This window comes from Toxorhynchites rutilus, chromosome 2 (genome assembly GCF_029784135.1).
Source record: "Toxorhynchites rutilus septentrionalis strain SRP chromosome 2, ASM2978413v1, whole genome shotgun sequence".
Classification (NCBI taxonomy): Eukaryota; Metazoa; Arthropoda; class Insecta; order Diptera; family Culicidae; genus Toxorhynchites; species Toxorhynchites rutilus.
This window is the reverse complement of record NC_073745.1, coordinates 174,521,113-174,543,134: the sequence shown is the minus strand read 5'-3', so window position 1 is coordinate 174,543,134 and position 22,022 is coordinate 174,521,113. Positions and strand designations below refer to the sequence as shown.

The following is a 22,022-nucleotide window of genomic DNA, read 5'->3' as shown; positions in this document are numbered from 1 at the left end:
GTGGGTCGAAACGAACAATTTGCTGTCAAATACGCAGTTTGGCTTCCGCCGAGGTAAAGGGACGAATGATTGTCTCGCGCTGCTATCTTCTGAAATCCAAATCGCATTTGCTCGCAAAGAACAAATGGCTTCCGTTTTTCTCGTAATCAAAGGGGCATTTGATTCAATTTCCATGGAAATTCTCTCAGAGAAGCTTCATAATCGTGGACTTTCACCAATTCTGAATAATTTCCTGTACAATTTACTGTCAGAAAAGCACATGAATTTCTCTCATGGCAACTCAAAATCTTCTCGTTACAGTTTTATGGGCCTACCACAAGGCTCCTGCTTAAGCCCCCTCTTGTACAGTTTTTACGTCAATGATATGGATGATTGTCTAACTAGAGACTGCACGCTGAGACAACTTGCAGACGATGGAGTTATTTCCATCACGGGTACTAATCCCGTCGTTCTGCAAAAGTCGTTGCAAGATACCCTGAACAATCTGTTCACGTGGGCCCTCAAGCTGGGTATCGAATTCTCTACGGAGAAAACTGAAATGGTCGTTTTTTCTAGGAAGCACGAACCCGCCCAATTCCAGCTTTACCTAAACGATCCAACACTCTATGTTTGTCAAATACCTGGGTGTATATTTTGATTCTAAATGTACCTGGGGAAGACACATTGCGTATTTGAAACAGAAATGCCAGCAAAGAATCAATTTTCTCCAAACAATAACCGGAACATGGTGGGGTGCCCATCCAGGAGACCTCATTCAGTTGTACAAAACAACGATATTATCAGTGTTAGAATATGGCAGTTTTTGCTTCCGATCAGCTGCCAGGATTCATATTCTCAAGCTGGAGAGAATACAATATCGTTGCTTGCGTATAGCCATGGGGTGTTTGCATTCGACACATACGATGAGTCTCGAAGTTTTGGCAGGAGTACGCCCGCTTACTCTTCGGTTCACAGAATTATCCTACAGATTTCTCATCCGTTGCAAGATCATGAATCCATTGGTGATTGATAACTTCGAAAATCTACTACAACTGACTCCTCAGTCAAGTTTTATGTCTTTATACCATGAGTACCTTACCCACGATGTGCACCCTTCACCAGGCATCTCCAACCAAGTTTGCTTCCCATACTTTTGCAATTCCTCTGTCATTTTTGATCTGTCCATGCCACAAAAAATCCATGGAATACCAGATCACCTACGCTCCAATGTTATTCCGTCGATATTTTCGGAAAAATATGGGAAAGTTGGATCTGATAAAATGTTCTTTACTGACGGTTCATACATAAACGGGTCCACTGGCTTCGGCATCTTCAATGAAAATTCCAGTGCCTCTTTTAAACTCAAAGATCCTTGTTCCGTGTATGTCGCAGAAATGGGTGCGATATACTATGCTCTAGGGATCATTGAAACACTGCCCATCGACCATTATTTTATTTTTTCAGACAGTCTCAGCTCAATAGAGGCAATCCGCTCAATGAAAGTTGATAAACGCTCATCTTATTTCCTAACAAGAATAAGACATCTATTGAGTGTTTTGGTCGAAAAATTATTCAAGATTACCTTAGCATGGGTTCCCTCTCATTGCTCGATTCCGGGGAATGAGAAAGCGGACTCGCTAGCTAAGGTGGGCGCTTCAGAAGGCACAATTTTTGAAAGGCAAATTGCCTATAATGATTTTTTTCACATTCCTCGTCAGGACACACTCGTTAGTTGGCAGCGCATGTGGAGTGAAGATGAGTTCGGTCGTTGGTTACACACGATTATCCCTAAGGTCTCGACGAGTGCATGGTTCAAGGGATTGAATGTAGGTCGTGATTTCATTCGCGTGATATCTCGGCTTATGTCCAATCACTACAACCTAAACGCGCATCTCTATCGCATTGGGCTCGCAGCAAACAATCTTTGTGATTGTGGCGATGGCTACCACGACATCGAGCATGTTGTCTGGTCGTGTATCCGGTTCCATGCTGCTCGCTCTCAGCTCTCTAGAGCACTGAGAGCACAAGGCAGACAATCGGATATCCCCGTCCGGGATATCTTAGGTAGCCGGGATCCTGATCTTCAAAATTTATTTAATGTCAAACGTCTTCGACCTAATGGTTGTACAGACTGCTTATAGGGACTTAATTCTATTCTTATAGATTAACCTACTAATATTAAAATCGAACAGTTCAGATACCTCGTTAAAGACGCGGCAGCAAGCGTCTAATGGATTATTTTGCCCATATATGGTACGGTGATTAGGCATCGCCAGGACTCGATGGTGGCGTAGCTGTCGGGATGGTGCGTGTAGGCTAACGTTTCGAAGTAGATAGCTGCAGTCAATTTTGTCTGTTAATACATCGAAAATAAAAATTCTCTGTAGCATCAATCGTCGGCTTTCCAGGGTTTGCATTCCAATAAGTGCACAGCGCTGTTCATAGGGTGGTAGGTTGGTTGGATCATTCCAGGGCAGGCCACGTAGAGCATACCTTACGAAGCGTTTCTGAACACGTTCGATGCGCTGGATATGTACAGCGTGATATGGGGCCCATACTTGTACTGCGTATTCCAAGACGCTGCGAACAAAAGCACAGTACAACGACTTCAGAGCGTAGACGTCATCGAAATGAGCTGTGTTGCGTCTCAAAAATCCAACCATCGCATTTGCTCTTGAAATTGTGACCGAGACGTGCTCATGGAAACGCAGCTTGCTGTCAAGAAGAACTCCCAGATCTTTGATTCTATTGACTCTCTGCAGTGGCGAGAGATTCAACATGTATCCGTGTACAATAGGGGAGCGAGAGCGCGTAAATGTGATGGCCTTGCATTTTTCAGCGTTTACATGCATTCCATTTTCCTGGCACCAAACCGTTAATCGCTCAATGTCAATGTCATGTATGCAGCAGTCTAAATTTGAATGTATTACTCGGTAAATTTTCAAATCATCCGCATATAAAATTTTCTCCGAACATAACCTTTCGCACAGATCGTTAACGAATAATACAAAAATCAGAGGACCAAGAATGCTTCCTTGTGGCACACCAGATGGAATCGTAAATTCGTTGGATCTAGTACCGTGGACCTTGACAAAAGCTTTGCGGGATGATAAGTATGAGGTTAGCAGGTTTATGATCCAGGATGGTAAACCAAGTCGATCCATTTTCAGAATAGCAAGGTCGTGGGGTACTTTGTCAAAAGCTTTGGAGAAATCGACGTAAACAGCATCAACTTGTTGCCGCTTCTCGATTTTGTTGATTAGCATGTGAGTGTATGCCATAAGGTTCGTGGTGGTTGCGCGTTTTTTAACGAAGCCGTGTTGGAACTCTGAAATCACAGGCTGTACAATCGGACATAGTGCACCATGAACTAGACTCTCGAGCACTTTTGCTAGGCAGTTTAAAATCGATATCGGGCGATAGTTTTCGACATCGTGAAAGCTGCCTTTCTTGTGGACTGGAGTTATCGATGCAAGCTTCCAAGTCTCGGGAAAAATACCCTCGCGCAGAGATTGGTTGTAAACCATAGAAACTGGTCTGGCGAGCATCGCTGCACAGTTCTTGATGAAGACCGGGGGAATAAGATCCGGACCGGGTCCTTTTGTTGCATCTACTGAACTGAGTGCTTTATGCACCACATCTTCATCAAACGCAAGTACTGGGAAACGGAGATTGTAAGATGGCAGACTGTCAATATACTGGCGGGTTGGTTGAGATGAATTGCTTTCATACATGTTTTGGAAAAATTCGGCAAAGAGATTGGCAGATGAAAGTGGTGAGTCGGAGTTGCTGGATTGATAAACGATTTTGTCCGGTATCCGCGTCAAGTTCTTCCGGTTCCGTACGAAACTCCAGAAAGAAGTTGGATTTTGTTTGAATGTGCTTTGAAGAGCATTTATGTACTTGCGGAAGCTTTCAAGCTGCAAGTTCTTGTATTTTTCTTCGGCCTCGTGTAGTTCTCTTCTGCGTATTGGAGTTTTGTCGTGAAGAAATCGTTTTCTCGCTTTTCGCAGCCTATTGCGGAGATTTCGAAGCTGTGGAGTCCACCAGGGTTGATTAAAATTCCTAGAACGCTGGGCCTTCAACGGAACTGTTTCTCTAATAATTTCGTTCAATTGTTCATAGAATGTAGATACCGCATTGTCAACTGATGTATGGTCAAGTATGCGGTCCCAATCCAGAGAAGCAATTTTGTTATTTACAGTATAATAGTCACAGCGAGAAAAATCAAGCTCAGAGCGAGAAGAAGAGTCATCTTCCATTCGGGAACAAAAGTTAACAATTAAAGCCAGCGGCTTATGGTGATCGTCCACTTTGAGGAGCGCCGATGGGTAGTCGACAAGACTTACACGGTCAGGGTTGTTAACAAATGTCAAGTCAAGAAGCTTACCGTTGGCGTTCAGTAGGTCGTTAATTTGATATAACCCAGACGACAGTGTTGGTTCTACTAATGCTAGTTCCTGCTCCGTAGATGCGTTAAGAGGTAAAAATGAATTGAAATCATCGTCGAAGGTCCACACTAGATTCGGGAGATTATAGTCACCGAGGATTACGATCACATCATCAGGGTTGGCCATTTGTTGAATTTGATGGATGGATTCAACGTGACGGGCGTAGGTATCCACATGACTGTTCGGGCGGATGTAGATGCTACAGATGAACAATGAGAACCGGGGTAGAATGATGCGCACGGCTGTTTGCTCCAAACTCTCACAGTCTACTAGATGCACCGAACTACAGTTAAGCTCAAATTTCACTGCAACCAAGACACCACCGCCACGGGACAAGTGACTGCTGAGTGAATTACGATCACAGCGATACACTACGTAGTTACTTGATAATTCAGCACTTGATATTCCAGAATGAAGCCACGTTTCTGTAAGTACCACTGCATCAAAGTCACAGGCGAGAAGTGATAGAAGCATGTCATTGGTCTTAGTCCTTAATCCGCGAACATTCTGATAGTAGACAGTCAGCTGTGTATTATTTGCGTTAGATGAAGGTATTGGATGACAAAGTTGTTCAAGATCAGGCGTTGAAGAACTTGGTTGGGGGATGTGGTTTACTGACTCCCTCCCTGGATGGGGAGTTGCTGTGATTGGTTCGTTGCTGATGTTCCCGTGTCGATGACTTGCGGGGGCTTCCAAAAATGTTGTACATTTGTACCATACTCTAGGAATTCCCTGAACTCGATTTCTCTGGGCCACGTAGAAGGGTCCATAGCTTTGGCCTTCAGATCTTGACTGACGCCTATCTTGAAAGAGACGAAGGTCAAAGTTGACAATGGCCGACCCTTTGGAACTAGCGGCTTAGCAATAACATCATCCGTCGATAAGCGCTCCTTAACTAGTTGTTGGACATCTGCTTCCTTGACATCTGGAGATATTTTGGAGAGATACACCCAAAATTTGTCATCAGCTCTCGATCCTGATCTCAAAAGCGTATTGTTTACGGACTGACCGGTACCGTGGAAGATTTTCGTTGGTTGTTCTTGTGTCGGCAATATGTCCTCATCACGACCTCTTTTCGGCGTTGATCGATTACCAAAATTAAAGTTGAAATGACGAGGTAAAGGCGACGAGACAGCAGGGGTCAGCTTATTGAAGCCACCTTGGATTTCTTGCTTGAGTTCTGCAATCAAACTCTCCTTGATATCCGTCTTCAGATCATCAACAAGTTTCTGGTACACGTCTTTTACCTCCTTAGCTGATCTTCTGCTTCATCTATACCTGTTCCTCAGAAACGCCGATGTCAACGTTTAATGATGTTTCCTTCGTTGTGTCCCCGTTTCATATCCCTCCTATCCAATCGATAAACTTTTACTTAGTCGCGGCAATACATACACACACTCTTTACAGATGCACGGGCCGAAGGTTGTGCAGTCCACTGATCATTCAACAAGAGCCAAAGGTTGTACCGCTCATGATAACTCTACACGAGATGATGATTGCGCCGGCTAGTGACCATTCTATCTTGGATTCCTCGAGTCGAGAAAGACGCACCACGCTAGATATGGGGTACAGACTAGGGGGGCGTTGCTGATTAATGGTCAGCTGCATCCCAATAGGAAGTATCCCGTATCAGGCACACGTACAGAGCATCGAAGACTGCAACATACCAATTATGAGAACACTTGTAATACTAACCTCGAGCCAACCGCGAGTAATCGGTTACATATTACTAACATAGTTGTAAGACAAAAATTGTCAAAATATTGGACTCCCGGCCCCGTCAGGCTAACGCCACATGTGCCTTAATAAAAAATATATTTTGGGAAAAAAAAATCAACGGAATCAGGTCAATCACGGAGAGCAACTACGAATTGTACAGTCTACCCAAGCTCAAACTCAATTCGCTTCTTTGTCACTTCGGGATGTTATTTTAGAATGCATCGAAAATTTAAAAATAATTCTTTATGCCCTGTGTGAGTATATGAACTAGGACTGGGGAATTGATGCAAATCAACTCTTCCGCCTCGGGTGCAAAAGCTTGTCAGCTTGGAATTGTCTTCAAAATAACCCAAACGATGCCAAGCATGGATTGAACCAAGCCTGTCACTGACACCTTCCGGGTAGCCCAATATATTTACTATGGAATTCCGCTCGAGGATAATCGGGGTTCTACTGTAGCTTATTCTAAAGCATCGGGAGCAGTAGCTTTTTCGGTGAAATAATGTTCGTTCGCAGACTATCACAATCAAATCGCATTGGTACTACTGCTCAATCTATCATAGAAGGAAGTCATTGTCATTAAGGATTATGAATAAGAGTCATGAAGATTATTAACATTTTATTTTGTTCCATTTTTGTGATGAAATGAATGGATGTCGGATGCAAGTTCTATGGTGAACCAGAAATTCCCACTCACTATTTTCCAAATAGTTTTTGACATGAACAGTAACATGAGGTCGAGCGTTGTCATGATGGAATATTATCGACTCGTGTCTGGTTGCATAATGTGGACATTTTTTGCTTGCTTTGAACGGTTCAACGGATCGGGACCCTTTTTGACTTTAACACCGAAATCACCTCTTTCAAATCGTCCAAACAGTTCCCTACAAAATCTATCCGAGTCATCTTATATGCAGTTTTATTCCAATGGAAACAGAAAATCTAAACTTCCCGCAAGTGATACTTATAAATCACCTCTTTCAAATCATCCAAACAGTTCCCTAAAAAATCTATCCGAGTCACCTTATATACAGTTTTATTCCAAAGGAAACATAAAATCTAAACATCCCGCAAGTGGTACTTATTTGCAACGAAACTCGGCATTTTCAACGCAGTAAAAATTGAGCTAGTTGTACAAAACTCAATGACTTGTAAACAATATTTGGATGACAGATATCGACATTTCGCGATTAAGCAAAAATCATCTGTCACCGTCGACTATTTATAGCACCCCCAACTTTATTGATAGAATAAAACCGTGAAAAAAACAAACAATCAAAAATTATTGGATGTAACTGCTTTGTTCTCTACAACGAAAGTATATTCAGATAAAGAAGCAACTTTACGAAAGAGAATATAACTTTTGAAAATTTTATCATAGAATTTGTCAAATTTCAGATCAAAGTTCAGTAATTAGAACTGGCACGGATCTTTGTTCCACCTTTTTATTTAATTAATTATAATTCCTTTAATCATTGTCCACTCATCAAATTAAATGTTTTCATCTATCTGAACAGGAAAGTATTCATTTATGCTACTTTGAAACAGTTTCCTGTTTCAAAGTATTCCACCTGTATTCCACTTGAATCAACTAGACTTCTAGGAAATGTTTGCATCTCATTAGTCAAAAACATTTCTTCCCTTTTATGTTGAAGAATTCTAATAAAATAAACAAAAATAACAGCAATTTCAGCAACATTATCTGAACAAGGCCAAGTTATGTTTCAAAGAACACTAACGATCTGTGATGAAAAGTAACCGTAACCGAAGTACACCCGTGGCCGAGTGGTTAGCGTCTCACATTATCATGCCAGGTGTTCGGGTTCGATTCCCGTTCTGGCCGGGGAATTTTTCGTCAAAGTAATTTCCTCCGACTTGCACTGTGGTCACGCGTATTTTAGAGCTTGCCCCTCGGAATATATTCAAGGCGTGTGATTTGGCTTAAGAAATCTCAACTAAATATTAATAAAAGACGCTAGTTAATTGATACATTGAGACGCCAAAAGTTCCACAGGGAACCTCAATCTAAAATACTGAGTAATCAATCTAAAATACTAAGAATCCTCTCGATAGAAAGTCCAAGAGAAACGAATAGTGCGTTACCATGCTCAAGTAATTTTGCATAATGTTCACCGACGAAGTCGCAAAGACACTTCAATTATTCTGCATTAACACACAATTGGCAGACAAACTCTTTCCCTGTGAACACTCTGAGCAAAGTTGAAATCCAAATTCCAATCAGTTCATTCGAAGGAAACTTATTGTTATATTAATGATAAAGAAATAAATACATATTTTTATACTCAAAATACGGTACAGTTTGGTAAAAAGACGGAACCACCAAAAATGGTCGAGAAAACGGTACTGTCCCGTTAAACACGGTACGTTTGTTCAGCATACACAGTAATAGCTGTCTTCTATTTATAGAAAATTTATATTAAACCATAAAACAAAACCATAAAGACAATGTTGATATACCTTTTTATTCTGACTCTGTTCATTGGACTGCCTCACGATTGTTGTTGTTGCTGCTTTTCCTTCCTCATTTTTACTGGCATTTGAATTTGGATTGTGTCTCATGAAAATTACTCTACCAATGTCATTCGGAGACTCCCCGGGTTTTTGCAACATTTCACCTAGAATAAATAGATATAGGATAATAGCTAATTGTGTTCCCAAAAATACAGAATGATTGCATTATATGAAAGATTTTTACATATAGGTTCTACGTAGATTACCTGTTTTAGTCACTTCACTATTCTCCAGAAGCGCGTAATCCATCTCCATAGCACCCTGCACAGTACATATGCAAAGTAAATGATTTTGACACACTGGGAATGAATCTAACACTTCAGCTGGATTTTTAGCGTCAATAACCGTCACAGTACTTGCTGAATGAGTACTTGTACAAATCCATACATAAGAACTTAATTCGATGTCATTATTGATATCGGCAAATTTCTGCTTCTTTTCCATCGATTCAAATTCCTTAACTACATCTGATTCACAATCAGTAATTTCTGTCATTTTTGCCTCTGACTTCTTAGAATAAAATATGCTTGCACCAACCATACACCCACCGTCTTTTGTGAATCCTCCACATAAATTTACACCACTAGCGCACCAAACTTTCATGTGAGGACTTGCTTCAGCTAGCGGCCTACAGTATACTGGTACAGGAACAGGAACACTATTATTAACTTTGGAAGCATTGTTAGTCGGTAATAACTTTGCAGATGGAAGACTCCACCCATATGCATGTAACCTTCCGTCTTCCTTTTGTACGTGAGCTCTTACTTGTCTGTACTGATCTCTTCTTCTTTGAGAGGCACGATCCAAAATGATGCTATCTGGTTCTTTTGTTAAAACTAAAACATTTGATGTCTTCAGAGCATTTAATTGAGTGCCTCCTGTGAATAATCTTCCTTCTGATATTCCGGGAATGCTTGGGCTATAATTGGTGTTATATCGAAGTAATCTTCCCGAAGATTCAGGTGGCGGTCTGTCATTTGAACTAAAAAGGTTACTAAAAAACTTCCAAATACTTTGCTTTGATTTCTTGTCCAAATTCTCTACCCGAGACGCACGCATCATTTCCGTCCAACGAACAGCATCTTGAAGTTCCATGAAACGTTCTTTGTACTATAAACATAAAAACAAAAATGGAGAGTTAATTCTCATTTCTCAACAATATGTTACAGTATAACTATGAAGTTATCTTATTGAAATCATTTCCCAGCTTGAAATTAATATATTAGCCCCTACAATGTGTATAATAATATCATCCATACAAGATTTCCTCCATGCGGTACATAAGCCTCAAAGCAACATCCGCGTTAAACTTCTTGTTTAATATAGTATATAACATTCTTATGGGAGCTTTAAAAATTTGAGCTTTTATATTAGGGGCCGTCCACATACCACGTGGACAGAAAAAGTACGATTTTAGACAATCCCCCTCCCGCTCCATGGACAAGCATGGACATTTTCTATACCACACCCCATGTTGTCCACGTGAACATTTCTCTATTTTTTGGAAAAAATAATCGGAAAAGTAGTTGAATTGCACCCTAAATTCAATGTTATGCTTGTTTCTATTCTCTATCTTGTATTCTTACATTATAAAAATGTAAACTTAATCAATAGTAGCGATTTCTTCCCAATTCTTCGAACAACTTTGGAGAGAAAAAACTCATGAAGTTTTATTTGTGTTGCTTTTTTTCCTATTATAGTGTGACTTTCAACACATTTCGGCTGGTTCGTCACTTTTACTTCCTTTTTTGGAAGAATGTCGAGTGTGAGAATTGAACTCGAGATCTCTGCGTGAGAGGTATGGATGTTACCACTACGCCAGATCGCCTCCACAATATTTGTATTGCTGTTTGTATTATTCCAAACTCCATACACGTTGTAATCACGTTAAAAACGTTATATTTAGCAAAACATCACACGTGAATGAATCGAACATTTTCTGTCATAAACCGACGCAAGATGTCGGAACTGTCGGAGTTTTCAAGAAAATCAGACAAAGAAATCAAGTGCTTCGTTATTGGAATTCAGTTATTGGAAACTGAATCTTGAAACGAGACAGGAGTATAAAAATCGTTATGGATATTATCATGCTCTTGAAGATATAAACATGTTGTGTTATGCTTTGTTGTTTTGGCAAGTTTAACTACTAAATTGCCTATCAAACGAATAGATGTAAGTGAGTGCCTAATATCTGATGCCGTTCACTTAGCCAATCCTTAAATTCATCATCCCATTAAGGCCAGTTCACTATTGTAAAACCTTCCCTCGTCTAAGTTTCAATAACAATTCCAGCGTTTCATCTAACAATGATCTTTCTTCGATCATCTTCATAAATCTTGGGAAATATTGACTTGTTTGGAATAATCATGCCGATTTTTAGGAAAAAATCAAAAGCAAAAAAAAAATATGATATACATTTATTCGATTCTATGTGTACCTTTTTCAACAATCTTTCGTTATCCTTCACGCAACTTGCAAAAAACACCATCGCAGAATTTCTTTATTTCCTCGTCGAAAAACTGTGTTCAATGAGTCGGGTGGACTATCGAATCCTAGCCAAACTCTAAGAATTTTTGAAGGGTAGTCTTAGAAACATGAGGATTGGCATTATTCTGGAAGAGGACGCCTTGGCTAGTTCTGAATGTTTATTCTAGATTTCCGAGTCTGGTTAGTTTAGCATAGTAATTGTTGGAATTTATCGATTGGTTGTTTTGTAGTACAGTAATCGTTCGCTAACTGGTCCTGGTTTAACTGGCCTGCTTTTAACAAACGTTACTGGTTCTTGAACCAGTTAAAAAGCAAAATTTCGTAAACAATCGACGCCATATTCAAATGGTAGATTTGCTGTGAGGGGCATTCGAATGTAGTTTGAAATGTTATGAAAATTTACATTATTTTCGCATGACAAAAACATTGATTAAATTACAGAAAAATAATTTCCTCGAATTATATTTCATACCTGTTGTCGCACTCAATGCGAAACTTCCATTGGAATCCCTTTTGTTTATCCAGCTTTATGATCAACGCTTTTCGTAATATTACAACGTCGCTTTTTGTAATATTACAACGTTCCAACATACTTTAGAGACGTTTGGATACTGTTGATAATGGCATCTTAATTCTGATCGATAATCATAATGCATGATTCTTTAAAATCAATGAAAATAAATCGATCGCTCTCGGCTCATGTGCGATACTCTGAGCAAATTTCAAAGCAAAGATTTTCAACGATATTAAGAAATACAGAATTTCCCCTGCTCAGTACTATCAGACAGCCTTTTATTTAAAAAACGGATAAATTTCCTGGGAATGCAGAATATTTTCATATATTGTTGAATACAGATATATACTTCAAAAATATTAGTAGTGTCCACGTGGATGTAATCTATACACCCCCCCCCCCCCCCCCTTTGGATAGCGTGGATGTTATCGTAATCCCTACCCTCCCTAAATGTGTCCACGTGGTATGTGGACAGCCCTTACCTGATTTCTTTCCATGAGTACTCTTGCCATCTCAACTCTTGTGAATCGTTTTCTCTGGGCCATTGGGATGTCCCCTTCCTCCTCTTGATCAGTTGTGTTTTGTTTTATCTGAGCTTTGGTTTTTTTCAGTTCTTCCTCCAACTCACCAACTTTAGTTTTCAATTTGTTGCGTGAAAGAATAACTGCATTCAGCTCTTCACGTAATATTTCTATTTCGCCACTAAGCTCATCAACACGCACTATGAGGTCATCCTTGACTATATTCAAAGCATTTCTGGGAAGTAATGCAGTGGTTAATAATCGTTCAACAACATGAAATAAATACATACTTAGTAGCTAGCAATTCATTGTTTTCCATTATGAGATTCTCAACTTCTTTACCCATACCTGAAAAGATTAATAAAATAAAATACGTGATAAATCAGAGAACTGTTATGCCCAGATTAATGCATTAATATTTCCGGTCTAATTTACGCGTTATACAGTTTTAATATCAAATCGCAGCGAATATAGATTCCAGCCATCTTCTCGTTCGATGAAACATGTTAAAAATGGTTGTTATTGCGGTCAATAGTGTCGTTCGCCGAACGAGCCAACCCGCCATTTCCAATCAAAGACTGAAGGTACTGTTCATTATTATGAATTTGAAATGATAATGCTCCATCCTTTGTTGAGGTGAGGCTCGACACAGTTGTTTTTCTCTGCTAGATTTTTTGTGGAGAGGTACATACTTACCAAAGAAATTGTCGTTAACTGGAAAAAGAATTAGTTTTGTTATTTCTTTGAAGCATGATGAAGAACACACATACATAATTGTTAAAAATTAAAAAAAAAATGAACAAAATCTGCATGCGTTTAGCAAATCATTTCTCATAGAACATATGGAAACTATTCGTTTTTCATATTTCAGCAGCAGTTGCGTTTGTTTCATGTTTAAATAAGTGATCAATAGCCGATGAATAAGTTTTTTGACAATAATTTCTATGTCATTTCTATTAGTTTTTAGTTGAGACTCCTTATGCCAAATAACATAACAGGCCTTAAATGTATTCTGTGTGGCAAGCGTGAAGTCGGAAGCAATTTCGGTTCTCACTATTACACGTGTTTTGTTATTTTTTATTGCTACGAAAATGCGTATTTGGGTTTGGCTGTATTTATGCCACCAGAGTACAATTTTCATTTGTAATTTTCAAATGCTTACAGTGTAGCATCATCGTAGTTCCAAATGCAACCGAACTCGATCAAATCGCAATCAAAGTAAGTCTCGCTGATATGTATGCTGTGTTTACTTGAAACCCAATAGCGATCCAGAGATGTACAGGAAGCACTGTAGCAGCGTCCAATACCTTCTCGATCGCAAAAAAGAAACTCATTCTGGGAGACTATAACTTACCGAACCTTTCGTGGCATTTCAATGAGCAGAACCAGGAAAAAAAGAAAAATAAACAGAACAGAATGAACGAATCGCAACAGACTTCCAAAAATTCGCAAACGTTACTTCAAGAAACGTTCTGCAGGAAACAAGCTAGCTCTCCAGAGCGCGGAAAGCACGAACCATGAATTGAAGAACGCTGCATTTCGCAACTACATCAATCACTTGGAAAGAAATTTTAAGCGTGATCCGTCCTCTTTCTGGACTTTCTTCAAGAGTAGGAAGGAAAACCGTCGTTCTGACTGGTAAACAAATCTGACGTTATTTTGTTTGTTCTGTGCTAATTTGTGTTTTTTTACGTTTTTACAACTGTTTTGTCAACTTAACTCAACTCAACAAACGCATCGATTACTGCTGCATCGGATCACGGTGGAGTTATACTTGAGAGCTGTTTTTCTGGTACCATAATTGACGAATTTCTCCGTTCCGATTCATTGTTTACAAACACCGCAATGGAGATAAACAATGCAAAGGAGGTGAACAACATCTGTTTCTCTTGTACCAGATCACTGCAGGATGCCGATGCAATTGTATGCAATGGCTTCTGTAAGTCTTCTTTTCATCTGAAATTTGTTAACCAGACCTCTACAGTTCGCGACATGGTCAACGGTTTCTCCCAACTGTTTTGGATGTGCAAGGAATGCACGAAAATGATGTCGATCGTCAATTTTCGCCAAACGATTTCATCAAACAATACAAGCTTTCAACGAGGAGCATAACAAAGTGTTGCAGGAGCTCCGAAAAGAAATTGAGCTAAACACAGCGAAAATAAACTCTATCTTACAACACAACGCTACACCGGACATACAACCACTGAGCCCTAACAAGCAGCTTGCCGTATCATATCCCACAAGAAAGCGCCGCCGTTTGCATGATGGGAACGAGTTAAATTCTAACAATGACGGTCTCGGTGCAAAAAAAAATCGAAGGTACGAGAGAAATGGATGCGGAAATTGTTGTACCACTGGCAAGACGAGAGGAAAAATTCAATTTGTATTTGTCCGGTTTTGCTCCTGAAGCAACAGTGAATGAAATTGCTGATCTCGTGAAGAAGAATCTCAACTCCGATGAGACTGTTGACGTGATAAAGTTAGTTCATAAAGGTAAAAATCTTGCTGAACTCACTTTTGTTTCGTTCAAAGTCGGATTTGGTCTACATCTGAAGGATCTGGCCCTTCAACGTTCATCGTGGCAGAAGGGAATAGTTTTCCGCGAATTTGACTCAGGACCATCAACACCACGAACCAGCTTTCGCCCAACAGCCGCATCGACCAGCTCATCGTAGTGCCGTCACTCTGGTGAACAAACGTATATCGAAACAAATCCGAATCGGTAATTCGATCACAGCTGATCACCATGTTCCTTGTTCTCCCGTTCGGCGTTCTCTGACTATTTATTATCAAAACGTTAGAGGACTTCGAACCAAAACAAACGAGCTTTTTATTGCTCTGGCTTCGTGTGAATTTAAATTTTCTTCTGTTTCTCTCACTGGAGACGGCGCACTGGAACAAGTAGCTGTTTGCATTATGTTGACTGATATTAATATTTTTGTCGCCACCGTTTATCTACCTCCGAATTCTTAGCCTTTGCTTTACGAGATGCATTCAACTTGTATGTAGAGGTCTGGTTAACAAATTTCAGATGAAAAGAAGACTTACAGAAGCCATTGCATACAATTGCATCGGCATCCTGCAGTGATCTGGTGCAAGAGAAACAGATGTTGTTCACCTCCTTTGCATTGTTTATCTCCATTGCCATTGAATCGTGATAAGTTGGTTGTGGTAGGCGATTACAATCTGCCAAATTTATACTGGCAATATGACGGGGATATGAGCTGTTTCTTGCCAATGAATGCATCTACTGAGCCGAAGTTAGCTTAAGTAGAATCTATGTTAGTTACCGGAATGCAGCAGCAAAATCAAAGATTGATCGTTTTGATTTTCATCGTTGTGACATGATTGCACTCAATGAGAAAATCCAGCAAGTCGATTGGGAGCAATTACTTGGAATGGGATCAGTGGACGAAGCAGTTGCACGCTTTTACGAAGAGTTTTTTGGAATTATTCGAACAATTGTGCCGTTGAGAACATTCCAAGCAGTGCACCCGTGGCCGAGTGGTTAGCGTCTCACATTGTCATGCCGGGTGTTCGGGTTCGATTCCCGTTCTGGCCGGAGGATTTTTCGTCAAAGAAATTTCTTTCGACTTGCACTGTGGTCACGCGTATTCAAGAGCTTGCCTCTCGGAATACATTCAAGGCGTGTTATTTGGCTTAAGAAATCTCAACTAAGCATTAATAAATGACGCTAATTAATGCATACGTTGAGACGGCAAAAGTTCCACAGGGAACGTTAACGCCATTCAAGAAGTGCCGTTGAGAAAAAGCGGGGGAAAGTCTCACAGAAACCAGCCGTGGTGGAATGCTGAACTACGTATCTACGACTCTTTAAATGCAGAAGTGAGCGCAACATAAAACTGAAATGCGTGAAGTTGAGAACTACTTATCTACAATTCTTTAAATGCAGAAGTGAGCAACGTAAAACTGAAATGCGTGAAGTTGAGGCTCAATACAACTCTCTGAACGCAAGATGTTTTCGTGACTACATTCATCGCATCGAAGATAGATAGAAGTGAAGATAGAGTGAAGGCAGATCCGAAATCATTTTGGAGCTACGTGAACGATAGAAAAACCACGAAAGGTATACCTCAAAACATTGTCGCAGGATTCCGCGAATATGTTCTCGTCCTTCTTTCAAAGTGTGTCAAGTAATAACTCACCACCTTTGACTGAAAGCTACCTGAACAGTATTCCGCAGTTTGATCTGAACGTGCCTCGGATGAATTTTTCAACACGCGAAGTCCAGCTCAAGTTGCAATCTATCGACGGATCGAAAGGACCTGGGCCAGATCAATTACCGCAATTTTTCTTCAAACAGTGTGCGAGCTCTCTTTCTTCTCCAGCAAGCATACTGTTCTATCGTTCTCTTAGTGAGAAATGTTTTCCCACTATCCGCCTCAATCACGTCAATCCATAAGTCTGGATCGCTTAACGATGAAGAAAACTATCGTGGGATCTCCGTTCTTAGCTGTTTGCCGAAGATCTTCGAAGGAATGGTACACGATGTGCTCTACCAGGCTACGAAATGCATAATCTCTGCCGACCAACATGGTTTCATGAAAAAACGCTCGACTACAACCAACTTGTTAAGCTTCATATCGACTTTGGTGGACAAAATGGAAAAGCGGCAGCAAGTCGACGCTGTTTATGTTGACTTCGCCAAAGCTTTCGACAAAGTGCCACACATACTAGCTGTTGAAAAGTTCAGGAGAATAGGACTTCCAGAGTGGCTGACACGATGGTATCCTGTTTTACTTTACTGGTTCCTCAGTGAAAATTGGTGATGTATTATCCACCTCGTTCCCGATACATTCCGGAGTACCCCAAGGCAGTGTCTTGGGGCCCTTGCTCTTCGTTCTGTTCATCAACGACATTTGTGAAGTGTTGAAATCACCGAAATCGTTGGATGCAGACAACCTCAAGTTTTATCGAGCAGTTCAAACGCTGGTAGACTGTTGTGCGCTGCAGTCGGACATCGACATGATTCTGAAATGGTGCAGTTTGAACGGAATGGAAGTCAATATCAGCAAATGCTGCGTGATCTCATTCAGTCGCTCACGAACACCGATTGTCTTCGACTACAAAATGGCAACAACGAGTTTGAAGCGTACGAGTACCGTGAAGGATCTGGGGATTCTCGTGGTCTCGTGGATTCTCGATGATGTATATTGTCTAAAAACGCTGTACTGCTCATTGGTGCGTAGTGTGTTAGAATTCGGGGTACAAATCTGGGCTCCATTCCACGTAGTCCACATGAAACGAATAGAACGAGTCCAAAAGCATTTTATTCGTTATGCTCTTCGAAATCTCAACTGGAGGGATAGGACCAACCTGCCAGCGTATGAAAGCCGTTGTATGCTTATTGACCTGCCAAAACTAGCGAGCAGACGAGTACTTCTTCAACGACTACTCGTCTTTGATATCTTGACAGATCACATCGACTGCGCAGATATATTAGCGAAACTTCGCTTCAACACACCTCTTCGAGTGACGCGGCAATCACAATTTTTTCGCCGGTCGTATCATCGCACCATGAACAATCCACTGGACGTCTGCTGTAGCAAGTTAAACGATGTGTCTGATTTGTTCGATTCTGATTTGGTGTATCTAAAAATGTATTTAGGCTTAGACTTAGTAGGTAAAAATATCTGTACGATTTTTATGTCGAAGATAATAAATAAATATATTTGTTCTACGGCGAACCCACCCAAGCCAACAATCACCGTGAGTCTGCCAATCTTTTTGCAGGCTTCTTTAGCAGCGTTTACACTAATGAGCCATCCGTCGTTGAAAACGAACTAAACTCTTCTCACACCCTTCATCTCCCTCGCCTTGCATCGTCACCTAGTGATGTTCAGACGGCGCTTTCATCCGTGTATATACCGAAAGGTGTAGGACCCGATCGCCTACCACCATTGCTATCAAAACAATGCGCATCATTGTCGCTCGTTGTGTCGATTCTCTTCAAGAAGTCGTTATCTGATGGAGTGTTCCCGAAGGCATGGAATTGCAATTTCAATTTCACCAATCCACAAAAGCGGCAATATCCACAATGTTGCCAACTATCGCCCGATCTTAATATTGAATTGTCTTGCTTTCTCGAGACAATGGTTCATGATGTCATTTACCGCTCCATTCGGCATGCTATATCAGTTAGACATGAGTTTATGAAAAGTCGCTCAACTACTACAAACCTGATAACGTTTGTGCATGGACTGATTGGGAAGCTCGAGAAACTGAAATACAGTCTATATAGATTTTGCCAAAGCCCAAAGCCTTTTTGCTGATAAGGGCGATCCAGTGCTCGAACATGCCCCGTACTCGCCAGATCTAGCCCCATGCGTTTTTTTTTCTATTCCCCAAGATCAAATCCGTGTTGAAAGGTACCCGATTTCAGTCCGTAGAAGATGCGAAGGAAAAAGCGACGCAGCTTTTGAACGCCATCATAAAAGAAGAGTTTCAGCACTGCTTCGAACAACGGAAAAAACGTATGGAAAGGTGTGGAGCATATCGTTGTACCGTAATTTTTGAAATATAACCCTTTTTCGTAACCAGTCTCGTTATTTAATAGCCATACCTCGTACATACATAAAAACCAACAATAATCCATAAACAATGAAACAAAATGAAACAACTTCATGTTACGTGGAATATGTGTAATTTGTATGTTGCTTAAGTTATTGTCTCGTAAATATTTTTTCACTTCTGTACAAAAGTGATTTTTGAACCAACCCTCAATTTTTTTTGCCGTTATAACGAAACATTTTGGGCCGTAAATCAGAAATGTACCTGAATTGAAGAGGGCCGTTAATGCGAAATGTATAGCGAGGTATGGGTGTAGAAGAAAACAAATGAGGGGCTTAGAATGAAAGGGGTGTAAGTGATTTGATCGATTTCTCTACATTGACTCTCTCTTTTGGTCATAGCTTAGGCTCAAATACATTCCCAGCTGTATTTGATAATTTGGAAGATAGTTCAGAACCTCACCTATCAGATTCTATAGCAAACTAAAATTGGAACGTTTTTGCAATTGAGTTATTAATTAAAGAAAAAGTTGATGAAGAGAAATCGATCAAGTCACTTACACCCCTTGCATTCTAATCCCCTCAAATATGATAGTTAAGTCTGTACTACTTTTAAAGTCGAAGACTATACGAAATAAACAAAATCCAAGTCGACCGTCGACCCGCCATCGAAAGCGGCGGTCTCTCACAAGCAAACCTGTGTTCCACCGATTACCCGGTTAGTTTAAAACATAGGAGACGATCCCTCAGTTTGGTCGGACGGCATACGTTTATATGGTGCATTACGTTTGCACGGCCAATTTTTGCTTCGAAATATGAGTGACGATCCGATGTCGTTCGTACGTAAAAACGTAAATCCTAAAAACGCATTTTCGCAGCACTAAAAATGACAAAACAGTACGAACAATGAGGCAACAACAATACAAACGATAACCGAATACCCGTGCGAACTATAAAATTGTATTTAATAGGCTATGGGTCTATGAAGTGTTAACAGCTCATATTGAGAAATAATCATACAGTGAAAATACTGACCTGAAGAAGCATAATCTCCTGGGTGCACCCAACCACCAGTAATGTCAGTGTCCTCATTTTCGACATTATCATCTTGAAATGACAGTTCTTGGTACAAAGTGTTTCCGGATCGTTGTTCTTTCTTTGTCGTAGTTCTTCCACTAACTGTACTTGGTGACATTTGGTTCAATGTTTCACTTTGAGGAGATGTTGCTTGATTTACTTGCTGCGTTTTTTCGGTTTCCGAAGATTTCTCAGCTGTTACAATTTGGTCCAGCTCATTATGTAGAGATGAGGGGCCTGAAGCTGAGCTGCTTCCATCACTTCCGATTGCATCCGAGTCTAGCATAGCCGAATTTTCAAGGGATGTGAAACCGTAAGAAATTGGTCCAGAAGAACGAACGATAGGGAGCAATTTCGATCTATGAATATCCAATCTATCTGAGGTACCACTTATTTGTGAGTGGCTAGAATTTCCCATCATAATTTTTGCTCGTTCCATATAATCGACGTGTGTTTTAAACAAATCAGTGTAACGTTCGTGTAGTTTACTGTATTCTTTTTTGAGCTCTGATTCACGTTCTTCGAGACGACTAGAGTGATCCATGCTATTTTTGTGTTTTAATTCCAACATCCGTACAATACTTTCAAGGGATTCAAGTCGACAGGATAATTCCTTGTTTTCCTGTTCTGCCAAATCTTCTGTTTCCAAAAGTTTTTGCTCAGCTTGTTTTCGTGCATTTTTTTCTCTTTCGTATTGTGTAACGAGTTGTTCATTATCTTCCCTCAGAAGTTCAAGCTCGACATCCTGCTCTTGATTTGTTTGGTAAGCTGAATCTAAACATTCTAATACGTTGACTAGCAAAGGCATTAATGATTTTACAACGTCTTCGTCATAACGCTGTATCATACGTTCGAATTCGGTGTATATTGAACCAGCCAATGACTGCACCTGTACAAAAAAATAGTGATAAGTTATGATATCTTGATTTTATAAAACACAAACGTCATCAAAAGTTATTGATATAAACATGAATAATTTAAAAAGCTTGTCGTATACAATGTAAGAACATAACATCAGATTACAGTTCAATAAAACTAAGGTTTACAAATCTATCAATAGAATCATCCTCAAAAGTTCTACTCCAAAAAACGTCATGTTTCCGTAATAAACTCAGTTGATCTCGCGCCTTCATTGTAGGCATTTATTTAATAAACAGAATGTTGTCTGGCGAATGTTTGTTTCGCTGTTCTTAAATAAAATAAACTTTTTCATAGACATATACTTTTCATATATGCAGATTTTCTCATGATTATCCAATATGATTTACCTTTTCGGACATCACCACTGCAGTGTCATCATGGGTTCCATAAACAATTTCTGAATCGCCTTCTAGAGTTTCCATGATGATGACTAGTAAATATAAATAGTTTACAAGTACAGTTTTCTTCCTGCTCTACAGTAACGATGCAACCAATACGTTAATTACTTTGAACGAAACGAACTGCACTTTGAGCCTAAGGCGACGAAAACATTTACTTTCAGCTTGTTATTATAAATTACTACTCTTTATCTACATCGATTTTTCGCTACCCAGCATGCGAAATGTTCTTATGATTCGCGTTGACGGCACTGTCTTTCGTGTTGACAAATTGAGTTTTGTACTTCGAATTTGGGAAGCGACAATGACAATGATGGATTTTCAGGTGGAATGGACACACCTTTAAAATACAAATTTTGAAAGAAAATTAACTATTTCGACTAAAATTAGTATTCTATGTAAATAAAAATAATTTTTTTCTGCGAATGGTGGAAAACTTTTTGAAGAAAATTATGTCTGATAATGATTTTTTATTGTAATGGTCAGTTACGACAAATTTAGAGAAAATAGGTTAAGTTAGGGTCAAGAATACGTGCTTTAAGCAATTAAATAACTGCGAATAAAATTATCATTCAACTTTTAGCAATTGAAAATCTCCTTCGCAACTTCTAATCTGATAGGGAACAGTTTGAATCCCAAACAAAAGTCGCCACCAGACGTCAACACTGTACATATGTCGTCGCGGTTTGTGTTGCATCCAAGATGTATAGAAGAAGTATTACTAGTAGGTGGGCTAATCTGCTAAAACCGTTCTGCAGCCATATTGAAAGTGTACTGTATTCTGTTTAAAAAAAAACACCATCCGTTGATTATAAACAAGTTGCAATGCGATGCGGCCATTTGCATTACAGCTATTTCTTCGATGGAAGCAAGCTCGATCTCGTTGATTT

The 22,022-nt window shown here is 39.9% G+C and overlaps 1 protein-coding gene across 3 annotated transcripts in view; it reads right to left on the bottom strand.

Annotated features, from left to right (window-relative positions):
* Positions 1–21,366, bottom strand: part of LOC129764232 (JNK-interacting protein 3) — a 211,645-nt gene extending 190,279 nt beyond the window's left edge. For 2 of the 3 annotated variants that reach the window (XM_055763114.1, XM_055763113.1), the window contains exons 1-7: positions 21,082–21,366; positions 19,772–20,702; positions 12,900–12,917; positions 12,494–12,551; positions 12,165–12,438; positions 8,888–9,791; positions 8,628–8,785 (exon numbers count right to left, since the gene is read on the bottom strand). In XM_055763114.1, coding sequence (XP_055619089.1) covers positions 8,628–8,785; positions 8,888–9,791; positions 12,165–12,438; positions 12,494–12,551; positions 12,900–12,917; positions 19,772–20,702; positions 21,082–21,156 — 2,418 coding nt within the window. In that variant the 5' untranslated portion in view covers positions 21,157–21,366. The remainder of the gene's footprint in view (positions 1–8,627; positions 8,786–8,887; positions 9,792–12,164; positions 12,439–12,493; positions 12,552–12,899; positions 12,918–19,771; positions 20,703–21,081) is intronic. The other variant, XM_055763115.1, reaches the window with a different exon arrangement.
* Between the last annotated feature and the right edge of the window lie 656 nt (positions 21,367–22,022).